Here is a 13,295-nt window from a genome sequence, read left to right on the forward strand (position 1 = left end):
AGGAAAGTGACTTGGGCCGCCAGGGTTGGGGTGCCTTGGGGCACTGAATTAGGGAACATAGGAAAAGGAACAGACTGGGGGAGGTGATGATGACTAAGGATAGAATTTTGAATTTGTTACCTGTGTGATATCCACATGGACTTGTGAGGGAGCAGTTGGGTATAGAGGTCTGGAGCTCAGGAAGGAGGTCTGATAGGAAATACGATTCAGGAGTTGTCCTCATTTTAGGAATCACAACTCAGTGTCTTAAGGGGCCAGGCTCATGGCATCAGTGAGTGCTGCCAGTTGGTGTACCCCAGAGGGCGTGGTGGGAGGGAGGTGACCTGGGGAGCTCTAGTACTGCTGGGAAGATACGCTGGAGCTGTGTTCAGCCTTCATCACACCCTCTCTCTAGTGAGCCTTGGGCTGCAAAGCCCAGCAAACTAAAACCTCTATTTTTAAAGCATTCTTGCACCTAGGGCTTCAGGTAAAGTGCATTTGCACAGGATTTGGAAGGCAGAAGTGAGCCTCTGCTGACAAGTCAAGTCATGGAGGTGCTTGTTTTTTCTGAGGTGCTGTTAGCCGAGGTCCCAGTGTTTAGCTTCGTGAACACTCAGAAGCAGGATGCAACGTGTCGCTTTGCTGCTATGAATTATGGTAGGCCTGACATGGTGCAGGATCTTGCGGCAGCAGCTGAAGCTTCCTGATTGAGGTTGCTTGGTCATAGAAGAGAGGCAGGGTAGCCTGGTTCAGTGGTGTAGCTCCTGACAGCTCAACTGAGAGCTGAGAGTCTGTTCCTTTAGCATTTCCAGTGATTCTGTAATGAAGATCCATTTCTGCCTGACTACCCAGGTTCTGTTTCTGCAGCTAAACTCTGACAGACTAAAATTCAGATATTTTTCAAAATACTGTGCCAGTAATACAAAAACTGGCCATGGGGGAGAGGAGCATAGGAAGGAGGTGGGTGTGGTCATGGAAGGACAACAGGAAGGATCCTTAGGCCTTGGGACTGTTCAGTGTCTTGACTGTGATGGTGGATAGATCTGTGAACCTACAAGTGTGATAAAATTGTATAAGACTTAATACAACCCCCCCCCACACACACACACACACAAGTACAAGTAAAAGTGGGGAATCAGGATTATATCAGTGGATTGAATCAGTGTCAACATCCTGGTTTAATATTGTGCTAAAATTTGCCAGATGTTGCCTTTGGGGAAACTGGACAAAGTGTACAAGGGGCACAGGGATCTCTGTATTATTTCTTAAAGCTGCACATGAGTCTACAGTTATCTCAGTAACAATTTCAGTTAAAAGAAGAAAAGCAGGAGCCGGCCCAGTGGCATAGTGGTTAAGTTAGTGTGCTCCTCTTTGGCGGCCCAGGGTTCATGGGTTCACGTCCCAGGCACAGACCTACACACTACTTGTCAAGCTGTGCTGTGGCAGTGTCCCACATACAAAATAGAGGAAGTTTGGCACAGAAGTTAGCTCAGGGCCAATCATCCTCACCAAAAAAAAAAAAAAGAAGAAAAGCAGCTGTGGTCCACAAGCTTGGGAACTTTGAATGGATGGAAGCCATGGGAATGAATGAGGTCACTCACAGAGTGTATGCAGCCTAATAAAATAAGGAAGCCAAGGACAGAACCCAGGGGAACACCGGCAGGTAAGGGATAGGAGAAGAAGAGATCAAGAAGGAACAGCAAGAGGGTGGGAGGACAACCTTACGTGGTGTTCTCACGTCGTAGGAAGAGACCTTTGCCAAGAGAGTCGAGTGCCCTGGAGAGGTCGGGAAAGATAAGGGCTTAATCCATAGTGTTTAGCAACACGGAGGTTGTGACTGATGAATTCCACTGCAGTGATACATGAGGGGTACACAAGGGAAGGAGGTGGGGTAACCAGAAGATAGACTGTAGATAAATGCTTTGGGTCAGAAATTGGAATACCTGATTTTAAGATTTTAGAAAAAAGAACAGAGGTTTTATGACAAGGTCTAGGGTATGACTAGGGCACAGAAAGGCAGGTCATGGTTTTTTACGTGATGGTGGGGATGTAATGGTCTGGAAGTCACACCGACTACTGAAAAGGCTCCAGACCCTCTGCTGGCTTAGGAAGCTGGGAACGAAAGCTTAGGGAGAGGTTAAAGAACTTCCCGTGCGATGAGAGCTCTGAAAGGTACAGTTGGAAAGATTTAGAAGGGAAGGGAGAGCAGCGTGACATCAGGTCAGACGAGAGGAAGCAGATATTCTTTCCGGAGAAGGCTAGAAGAGAAAGGAGAGAACCGGTGGAGTTTACGTTTGGATAATGAGCAAAGACCATAGAGATGGGATGTGCAGTGAATTTAGTTGGCCACAAGCCATCTGTTGGCTAAGGTATTTTGGAAGAAGTCATTTTGAGTTTTTGCCTCCCTCCCTCGTTCTCCCTCACTTTAACATCTGTTCTGTGCATCTTATGTCTCTGCATATGTTATTCTAGGCCCTGTGGATTCTGCAGTGAACAGAACAAAGTACCTTCATTCTGGTGGGGGAGAGAGACAATAAATAAAGATTATTGACACAGGCTTTGAAGAAAAAGAAAGCAGGATAAGGGGCTAGAGGTTGGGTGCCTGGGGTGGGACAGCTATTTCAGAAAGTGGGTTCAGGGGAGACCTTTCCAAGGAGCTGGTTCTAACAAGTACCTGAAAGAAGTGGGTGAGCAAGCCACGTGAGGGTCAGGGGACTTTCCAGGCGGAGGGATCAGCAATGCAGGCCTAGGTGAGAACGGCCTTGTCGTTCCAAAGGAGGTCAGAGCGATTGGCACAGAGTAAGGGATGGGGCACAGGGGCAGTCAGGCCCCACGTAGGTTTTGGGGAAAAATCAAGAGTCGTGTTTGGGGCAGGTCATGTTTGGGGTGACCATCCTTTCACTAATACTATTCAGGTTTGCCTCTTCTTCACGTTAGTTATCTAATATGTAAATGGGGGATGATAAAACCTACCTTGTTGAGGTGTACACATTAAAAACAACATACATAAAATGCTATGCATAGCACTGTAGTACATAATTAATGGTGTAGGTAGTATATGTTTAGATATTATCACATGTGCTTCATAAGGTCATAAAGGACTATAGAATATTGGTAGTTAATTATTCACATTCTCTTTTTAAAAATTTTTAAATTACTTTCCAATGATATTTTGGTTGCCTTGGTTAACCTGCCTGGTTTTCAACTTCCAGATTAGAACTAAATACTTAATCGTGTATCATTCAGAGGTTGCCATTTTCCTGTGCTACCTATGACATTTCTCTTTGATCTTCCTTGTAGCCAAGTAAATATATTTGCTCTTCCATACATTTCATTTACTGATTTTTCTTAGATATACATCTAATATGCTATCAGCCTTCTTTGTGCCTCTTCTTAAAAACTGCTCTTCCCCCATGTCACCTTTTTAGCTGGGCCTTCCCTGACTAGTCACTTCACTTTACCGTGCCCCAGTAACGGACAGTATTTGTTAACGTTCATCATGTAGGCTGGTAGTATGTATGTTATACATTTGTGTGTGTGTATATATTTATTTATCTCCCAATAGCATCCTTGTACAGCTGGCCATACAGTGACCTTTGATAAATGTCGATGACATGTTGAATAAAGGAATGAGATAAAGAGAGTTATTTATATTTTGTCCTTCTCAGAGAAGCTTTGGGAAATTGAAGTGAGCTGTTAACCATACTGACGTATTGGTAAACACTTCTGTAAATAAGGTTGTTTTTAATCAGTCAGAGAAACCAACAGTAGGACTCTTGGCAGCCCAGTGAACATTTATTTACAGATGACCCATTTTGTGGGAGCATCAAGGTAGCTCCTGATGTTTTATTAAAAGTTTGAGTCTATCTGGTTTCCACGTTGATATATGTCACTTCCTTTGCCTTTCAACAGTTGTTAGACTGTGTGGTTTTAAAAAACAGGGACGATCATTGCATGAAATCTCCAGGCTATGAAGATGGAACAGTCTGTGAGTTCACAGGAAAAGACTACAGGGAAGTTTAAACTGTTTTACTACTTTTCTCCCCATTTCTTAATTTTCCTGCCACCACTCACTGCTATGTGGGTCCAAGATCACCATTAGGGAAAACAGTAGTTCAGAATCAAAGACAGCACTTTATGAGGTGCTTTGCTTTAGAAGCACTTCCAAGTTCACCAAAAGTGGGGCTCTTAAAGAATATTTCTAACTTTTTCAACCGAAGGTAACGTGATAAGTGATGGAGGCTGTTTCCAAAACATTCTGGTTGTATATTGGTGAGCATGAAAGCACTCTGTCCAAGTTAACCTAGGCACTGGAGCATGGGGAAAAAATGTACTGCAGCATTAGAAATGAAGCCAAAGAGCTGGGAGAATATTTTCTTTCTTGAGGAAATTTCTTTTCTTTCTTTTTTTTTTTGAGGAAGATTAACCCTGACCTAACTGCTGCCAATCCTCCTCTTTTTGCTGAGGAAGACTGGCCCTGAGCTAATATCCGTGCCCATCTTCCTCTGCTTTCTATGTGGGACACCTACCACAGCATGGCGTGCCAAGCGCTGCCATGTCCTCACCCGAGATCCGAACCGTCGAACCCTGGGCCGCCAAGAAGTGGAACATGCGCACTTAACCACTGCGCCACCGGGCTGGCCCTTAAGGAAATTTCTAATGCCAGTGTACCTGATTTATCTGAGAAGGATAAATGAGAAGCCACTGTGCTAATGCAAAACCAGTGAAATAAGATTTACTGTGTAGTCTTTTTATCATTTGTATACCCTGTTTTTGTTTATACAGTCAAGGGTAAAATGGTCCATGTTTACATTTGAAGAATTTTCCCTTTTCTTTTCAGAAACTAATTCTGAAGCAAGCCCTTATTATCGTACTGCAGTGGTGTTTCAATCACAATTTTAGTATTCGACTGTATGCATTAGTTGCTCTTAAGAAAATCTGGAACATGTGTAAAACGATGCATGTTGAAGAATTTGATGCTCTCACTTCTGTTATTGAATCCAGTCTGAATCAAGTGGAAAACATGCACGGCGCAGGGTGAGTAAACCTTGGACCCTCCACTGTACTTCCACTAGAGCGCACAGAGAAGATGTCGAAGGCGCCCCAGTTTTATTAGCATCTCATCTTCCGTCATGCTGGAGCCCATAGAGCCCGGAAGGCCAAGTTTAAGCAGTTCACTGTTTGATGTACAGTTTAATACACTTCTCATTGTAGCCAGCTCCATCTTGACCTTTCACTGCTTTTTCATCCTTGATTATAAAAAATATTTATTTTATAAATAATCTTTTCCATCCTGTTAGATGTTTCTCTTCGGTATAGCCAAATGCCGTCACCCTTGTTGTCAAGGAGCTGGTGAGAAACAGCATGATCTGACTTTAAAGACATACTCCTAATGCCTCAGTTGTACTAGTTAAAGCTGGAAGCTTTTTTCTTTTTCTTTCCTAAGAGAACTCTATTCCTCAAACAAAATCCTATACAGAAGCTCAATATCAAACAGATAGAACACTGCTGCTGTGGATAGAGGTGGGGAGTGGGGCATGGCCCAGATTTTGTGAGGCCCCCTTTCTCCCACACCCATCGCTGGTTGAAGGTGACCCACAAAAGCAGCAGAAGTATCCTCAGCACCTCCTGGTATCCGAATGTACTGCCTCATCCCTAAGTTGTTGTTGTTTTACTTTGTCATTATCATCATAGATTGTCACCATCCTGGAAGGCTGGGAGTTTTATAAATTTCAGAGACCCAGGCAATATCAACATAAAAAGCTTTTCTTCAGAGGCTCAAAAACACTCACTAATTTACATAAACAAACAGATAAAGGTTGGAAGCAGCATATTAGGCATATGAAACAGTGTGTGGAAAACCAATAACATGTAGGGTCTTTGCCTTGACCATCAAGTTAGCACATGGTACAGATAAGACTGTTTATGAGCCGTTACGAAGCTTGATGTGGTGCTGGGCCTGAGCTACTTCTGTGGCCAAAAACTGCCTTATGACCCTGCTCCCTACCTTAACTTTTGATACCTTTGTTAAAAGAGGAATTTGTGTGACTAAGTAGGTAAAGGAGGTTTTGGGGGCTCAGGAGAAAGATATTTAATTCAGCAAATGTAAATACTAAAATATAGTTACATGAGAGAGAAAAGGGAAGAGAGAATAGAAGGAGGCAAGAGTTAGGTGGGGAGATAGGATGGGTCATAGATGAGGGACAAGGGAGCAGAGCGAGCTGGTGAATGCCTCTGGCATGTCGTACACAGTGCTGTGTCCTGGAAAACTGCCTCAGATGCTGGTGCCAAGAGCCTAGTCACTACAATTAGTAATTCACCACAGCGTTGTCTAGAATTCCTGACTTTCCAGGTGTATCCCAGCAACTAGAATCTTTGATCTTTTTCAAGTGATCATGAAAGTCTCGTTTCTTCATGGTGTGTGGGTATGCGTATATTTATCGTTTCTTGTATTTGGTGAATATTTGGCTGAGTTTATTTACGTGAGTAGATGTGGACGTAAATATTTTTCAGGATAACACTTGTGTTATCATGTAGAAAGCCAACTCAAACTGCAGAAGTTTTTCCTAATCATACTTGAATGTACAATTTAATGAAACCATATTAACAGAACGCACTCCTGCCTCTGTGCAGTGTGCTCCTTGTGTTTGACAGCTGGAGATAAGTAACCAGGGGCCATAGCTTACAGTTAATCCCAGGACTTTTAGCCTGTCCGTAGCAGAAGGAAGTCTGAGGAAATTGACCTAATTTTTAACATGCAGACAGGCATTTGTGGGTCAGTTTATTGTGTTCTCTATGAGCAAATCATGATTTATTGTTTGGTGTTGACATGTTTTAGTTGGTTGGTGATGCTATTCAAGATTCTTGGTAGCTGTATTTTGATTTCTAAAAACAATTGGCTCAGCTCATATTTTTCACTAAGCAATAAAACACCCTTTTAAGAAATAACTTATTCTTTTAAAAGTCCTAGTAGCAGCTAGGAGATATAACTAAGAAAAATAAGGACCCCTGGGTGGTAAGCCATCTCTGCTTTGAATGCACACCTACTAAGAGTCAGCTTTGTGGCAGGTAAGGCTAGTGCTGGGGACCAGCTGCAGGCCAGATAGAGGAAGTTTCCAGCATCGTGGAGCTCACTGTCAGGTGCAGATGGACATCAAATAAATAACCATATGAATAAAAAGAGATTTAAATCACGGTGAGTACTCTAGTGGAAGAGTGAAGAGTGTGATGAGAGAAACAGACTGTTTAGTCCGGGTGGTTTAGAGAAGGCTTTTGTGAGTAATGTAGTGTCTAAATTACAATTTAAAGAATGAATAGGAATCAGGCAAATGAAGAGTGGAGGAAAATGATTTCTGGGCAAAAGAGACCGTGTTTGGAAAAGCGCAGAGGGGGAGATGTGCTGATATGCTCAGAGCGCTGCAGAAGGCAGGTCTGACAGAGGAGCAGCGCATGAGGACGGCGCGCAGCAGCGGCTGAGACGCGACGGCCAGGCCGAGCCGGGCGGAAGCCAGTTTCTATTTCAAGAATTGTGAAGCCAGTGAAGAGTTTAGACTCCAGAATGTCATCACCTGTTTGCTTTTGCATTTTTAAAAGTGTGAAGAGCAGATCAGAGGCCCGTAAGAGCGAATGGGAGGAAAATGGTGAGTCAGATTCTCTTGAGATTAGTAGAGGGATAGAGAAATGTACAGATTTGAGGTAAGGAAAGCAAGAGCCTAAAAGCACCCACTGGATTTAGCAAGAGCAATTTCAGTGCCATAGTTGGTGGAGTAGAAACCCATTAAAATGGGTTGAAGAGTGGATGGGACAGTATATTTATGTTTGTGAAATCCAGGTGATAAGTTCATTGGTGTCTGTTATTTTCTTTACTTGAATATTTAAAATATTTCATATCTTTAATTATTAAAAAATGGGCAATGAGGAAGATAAAACACAGCCAAGTTGTGCAAATAATTCTCTCTAAAGACTTCTCTGTAAAGTGGGGTGGGAAGAATAGTTAATGGTGGATGTGCTGTCAAAGAGGGCTTTTATAGTATTTTTGGTAACATCAGTTTTTTTTTTCCCCCCAAAGCCCCAGTACATAGGTATAAATCCTAGTTGTAAATCTTTCCAGTTCTTCTTTGTGGGGCGCCGCGACAGCTTGGCTTGACGAGTGGTGTGTAGGTCTGCGCTTAGGATCCGAACTGGCGAACTCCAGGCCATCAAAGTGGAGCGCGCGAACTTAACCACTTGGCCACCGGGCCAGCCCCCACATTAGTTGTTTTTAAATAGGAATTCGTGGTTAGGAAACTGAACAGTGCAGAAAGGTATCCAATAAAAACAAGACAGTCTCCTCTCCTCTCTTCTTTCCTCTCGTCTCTACCAAAGGTGATATCTCCTAAATGGGTGATCTTTTAACAGCTACCTTCTGTTCCATTGAGTTGCTGAGTCCCCTGCTCATGGAGACTTTAGTAAGGTTTTTGTTTTTTAAGATTAGACATAAAGCAGTTTTGAATAGGCTGAAGGAAAGGCCAGAAGAGAGAAGAGGGGAAGACTCAGAAGGGGGGAGGTGGAGGAAAATCCAAGGGACTGGGATCTTGAGCACATAGTGGGGTATTGTCCTTGGAAGAGAATCTCTTGAAAGGGAAGGGAAAGAGGACAGGTGCATAAGGAGGTGGCAGGAGATGGAAGATCTGTCATCTGAGTCTTCTGTTTCTCACCCCAGTGACGTGTGAGGCACGGCCATCTGCTGATGGTGAGAGAGGTGAGAAGACAGCTGGGAAGTTTGGGGTGTGAAGAGGATACACTGGCCATAACAGGAGAGCCATCTTGCCAGGAAAATAGCTTGAAATTGCTACTCAGCTTTTGGGTTGTGGGTCATGAATTTAAACTGAAACCTGCTGGTCACATTGTATGATTTTTATCCCTACCTCTTTTGTCTTTTTAAACTTGACAAATGTGTTAAGAATTTAAAGCCTGCTCATATTAAATTTGTTTGGTTATGGAAGTTGGAACAGTTTGGCTATGTGTTGTGAATCTTGAGAGTAGAAAAAGTGATTTATGTAATGGTTTTCTCTCCTGGAAAAAAAAAAAAAAGCATTTGCTGCCAGAGACTTATGTAGTTCTCTTTTAGATTCTTTTCCCCCAAGGGTTCAAGCTGTGTCTCTGGCAGGCTGTTCCTATGAGGTCTTCCCATCACTGCCAGTTGACGACCATCTCTGCCTCCCGTCACGTTTGATGGAGCTCAGGCTCTGCACGCTCCGCTAGATTGATCCCATCCTTTAAGTGCGGAGAGCTGGGTTTCATTCTTGTTGATCATTGTTGTATGACTTTGAGAGAGTTATTTAATTTCTGTGTCTGTCTTTGAGTTTCATTTGAAAAGGTCGGATTTACAGCCAGTGTTTAAAGTATGTTGATCTTGGAGATATGGGTGTATAAATCTTAGGATAAAATTCACAGAATGTTCATTCATTCTAAATTCTGCAGCACCTCTTTAAGATATCTAATTGATTTCCCCCCCTTACCAGAATTGTTGCACTTGTTTGTACCTCATGCTGTATCTTTAATCCTTAGGAATGCCAAGAAGAATTGGCAACGCATCCAAGAGCATTTCTTTTTTGCAACATTTCACCCTCTTAAGGATTATTGTCTGGAGGTGAGCAGAGAACATCGTTTGTAAATTCTGTACTGTGTCTTTCACCCTCATGCTTCCTTTCTGCCATAGTTGTGGAAGGGTTATGATTAGGTTAATTTTTTCCCCTTGCTTGCGAACTTCACCTTAACATTGTAAAGTTCTGAGTTTAATGTTGTCCCGTATGCAGATGACTTGCTTGCATGTCCCTCTTAGGCAGTGAAAATTGGCTAGTCATTTTCACTTTCTGTTTCTCAGGCAGTGTCTGCTTGTAAACACTGGAAGGGGGAGTATTTAACTCTAAACAGAAATCTGTTCTGACAGTAAAAGGAAATGAGTGAGAACATTGGTGCAGGTGAGATTTTGTCGTAATGAAGCCAATTGTTAATGAAAAAAAAAAAAGATCTCTTTCGTTAATTGCATTTTTTAGGTTCTGGGTGACTAAAATTGTATAGCAAATGACACACCACCTCATGATTGTAACTGTGTTTACATAATTTTAAGAACCATAAACATATTTATTACAATTAGCATGTAAGTTAATTAACTTAATATGTAAATTAAAATTTGTATAGATCATATTACTTTTTCCCTTTTTCAACTATAATTATAATGTTTTGGCTTTGAATTTAAAACCTTTGACCCAGGACTTTTCCTCTAGAGAACTTGGAAGTATCAGTAAATTTAGCTACTGTGCATAAGCAGTTTTTTTTGATTACTAATAAGCTAACTTTTTAAAAAATATATATATATTGTGAGATATTCATCATAGAACAATAATGTGTGCTTTCTGTTGCTTCGTTGCAAATATTATTTAGGATTTTAACATGCTCTGTTCTGTGTTCTTTAGTGCCCAGAATGCTTTGTTTGCCATCTTTCTGAAGGACCTTTAATAACTCTCTAGTGCTAACCAGCCTTTCTATTCAGTCTCCAGCAGGAGTAAGTCCCTTGCTTCCCTCTTTCCCTCATCCTGCCTGCGACTGCCTCACTCTCACGTATTTATATATCTTACTCTCCATTAATGATAGGAGTCATAACCATCAGTGTAAATAAAATAATGGCTTGCAAGAACCCTGTCTCTCTATGTATTTGAAGCTGTATTTAGTACCTCCTTAATAAATATTTAGTTGCAATCATTATGCAGTTTAAAGTTCCACAAATGTTGCTAGCATGAAGAAAATCATATTTATTCTAAAAACTTTTATGAAGACTTGCACATTGTTGTAAATTTATTTCATTTTTAAGTTGCCTGTTGCTTGTGCTTCTGCTTCTTATGTGCCTTTTCACCTTTGATGATAGTCTGGTTCTCAGTTTTCTTTTAGTAGGTAAGAAAAAGAAATGAGGATTGTTGATGTAATAACTAAATAATTACAATTTACAGTTGTGTCACGCTGTGCCATTTACAAAACACTTTCCTATGCTGTTGTAACCTGATTTTATCCACATTTTAAAAATGAGGAAGTTGAAGCCAAGAAAGGCTAAATGGCTTGTCTAACATCGCACAGCTAATATATAGTCAAGGCCAAATTTAGATTCTACATTTGTCTAATGTTAGTGGGAGTAGAGATTTGGCATCAGAAGAGCTTGAACTTGATTGCTTATGAAGGTAGTGGTTATCAATAAATGGCATTTATCCAAATGTTCTCCAACATTAATGCTGATTAATTCCAAAACACTTTCTGCTTTTGTTAAGAGCACGGAGGTTTATTACATGCAGTTACGAATACCAAAGTAGAAGATCTGCCTGATCTCCAGGATTTCCTAAATTAATCCCCTCATTTCTTAGAAAATGAGAAATACATCTAGAAAATTGCTACAAGACGTAAATGAAAGTGTGTAATTTGATCAGATATGATAGTTTGGGAGAATACATTAGTAACAATAAGTTGTACTTTAAACATGTTATCATGTATTGCTTTGTTATCTTTAAGGGCAAAAAATTAAGACTTTGCAATTTTCTTTTCAGACCATATTTTACATCCTTCCACGCCTTTCAGGCCTTGTTGAAGATGAGTGGATTGCCATTGGTAAATTTACCAGCTTCACTGACATTCCTTTAGATGCAGGATTTCAGTGGTACCTTTCTTCCACTCAACTTTGTGACCTAGAACCAGGGGACTGGGCTCAGCAGGACAGAGGTAAAGAGAATCGCTCTGGTTCCCTTGTTGACTCGGTTAGGCTTATTGATTTAAGTTACTTAGGACAGGTAGTTGACTTTTCATTGACGTGGTGAGCTCTGCTCCTCCACTTAGAGAAAAGCCAGTGAAAAAAGGTGGTAAAACTTTGACTAGTACTTTCAGCTGAAAGTTAGCTTTGCTATAGAAAGCCAAAAACAGCCTGATATACTTTATTATATAAAGCTAGTGGCTTCTCTTTTCTTTGAAATACTATTGTTAATTAATATTCACTGCTCTTCCACAATATATTTCTGTAAAAATATAGCTTTCAAAAAGGGCTAAATTATGAAATTTCTTGTCTCATTTAGGGATAAAACAGAGCTCTTGATTCTAGTCCCTTCTCTGTCTGGTTGGACATCATGTCATCTGTTACCATCTTTCTCCTGTGCCTTCACCTTTTTTTACATCTACTTCTTCCCTTTGGGTTTCTTTAGGACGCGCATTTCCTTCTGTTGCTCACTCCTCTTCCCCGCTCCTCCTCCCTCCCTTCACAGTCCTGCTGCCCTAAGGAAGCCAAGCATCAAGTCTCCCACCCATTTTAGAAATCACAACTAATGTTAATAGTTGTGTATTAGTAGTCTACAGTCTCATCATTTCTGTCACTCACATTTTGTCCTCGTTCTGACTCTTTGCTAACCCATAACTACCATTGAAACTTCTTGCAGAAAATCAGAAATTTTCTTTGTCTCCTTCATTACAAAACCTAAATAGAAGCTCTTCTCTTATCATCCCTGACCTTTGTGTAGCCTTTATTTGCTAGTTTCTTGCTGTCCTGATTTTCCTCCTCAATCCGACTCCTCACTCTCCTTTATGAGCTCCCCTACTTGTCCTTTATATTTGTAGTTCTCCAAAATTTTAATGTTTTCAAGAATTCCTTGGACAACTCGGGTTCTGCCCTGAGATTTTAATTCAGTATGTCTGGAAGAGAGTTCTGAAAAAGAACATTTTTATCAAACACTCTAGGTGGTTCACTAATGCATTTTAAGACATATCACCTTAAATTTATTTATTCATTCAACAAGAGATTTATTGACTGCATCTTATGCAGTAGATATAAGACAAAGTCCCTGTCCTCATGGCGCTTACATTCCTACAGGGGAGACAGCCCTAAGCAGATATGTAATATAATGTCAGTTAGTAAAAAGTACTGTGCAAAAAAAAAAAAAACAGAGTGAAGAGAGAGACAAAGGCTTAAAAAGAGCTTTCTAAGGAGTTGACATTGAGCAGAGACCTAAGTGAAGTGAGAGCAAGGCAAGCAGTGATCTGGGGGAAGAGCTTTCCCAAAACAGAGAACAGCAAATGTGAAGATTTGGGGACAAAAGATGGGGACAGAGCTGTTTCATCAGTGTTGTGGAAACAGCCTGACGGGGGTGGGCTGAGCAGAGACTGGGAGGGAGGAAAGGTGTAGAGACAACTGATTGGAGTTCTGCCGCAGAGTAGAGCAGAGGAATGAGGTGTTACCTGGATGGGGACAAAGCTGGAGAGGTCTATTTAGTTTGTTTATTTTTGGTAAAGAGAGGGATATTGCAATA

At 41.3% G+C, this 13,295-nt stretch overlaps 1 protein-coding gene across 7 annotated transcripts in view; it reads left to right on the forward strand.

Annotated features, from left to right (window-relative positions):
* The window catches only part of TARBP1 (TAR (HIV-1) RNA binding protein 1), an 84,484-nt gene that overhangs the window by 67,919 nt on the left and 3,270 nt on the right, over positions 1 to 13,295 (forward strand). For 4 of the 7 annotated variants that reach the window (XM_023647327.1, XM_023647324.1, XM_023647316.1 and 1 more), the window contains 3 exons: positions 4,820 to 5,016; positions 9,529 to 9,610; positions 11,553 to 11,724. In XM_023647327.1, the coding sequence (XP_023503095.1) occupies positions 4,820 to 5,016; positions 9,529 to 9,610; positions 11,553 to 11,724 (451 nt within the window). Of the gene's footprint in view, positions 1 to 4,819; positions 5,017 to 9,528; positions 9,611 to 9,844; positions 9,942 to 10,436; positions 10,526 to 11,552; positions 11,725 to 13,295 lie in introns of all 7 variants that reach the window. The other 3 variants (XR_011437797.1, XR_011437796.1, XR_011437795.1) reach the window with 2 other exon arrangements.

The sequence above is a fragment of the Equus caballus genome, chromosome 1 (assembly GCF_041296265.1).
Source record: "Equus caballus isolate H_3958 breed thoroughbred chromosome 1, TB-T2T, whole genome shotgun sequence".
In the NCBI taxonomy this organism is placed as follows: Eukaryota; Metazoa; Chordata; class Mammalia; order Perissodactyla; family Equidae; genus Equus; species Equus caballus.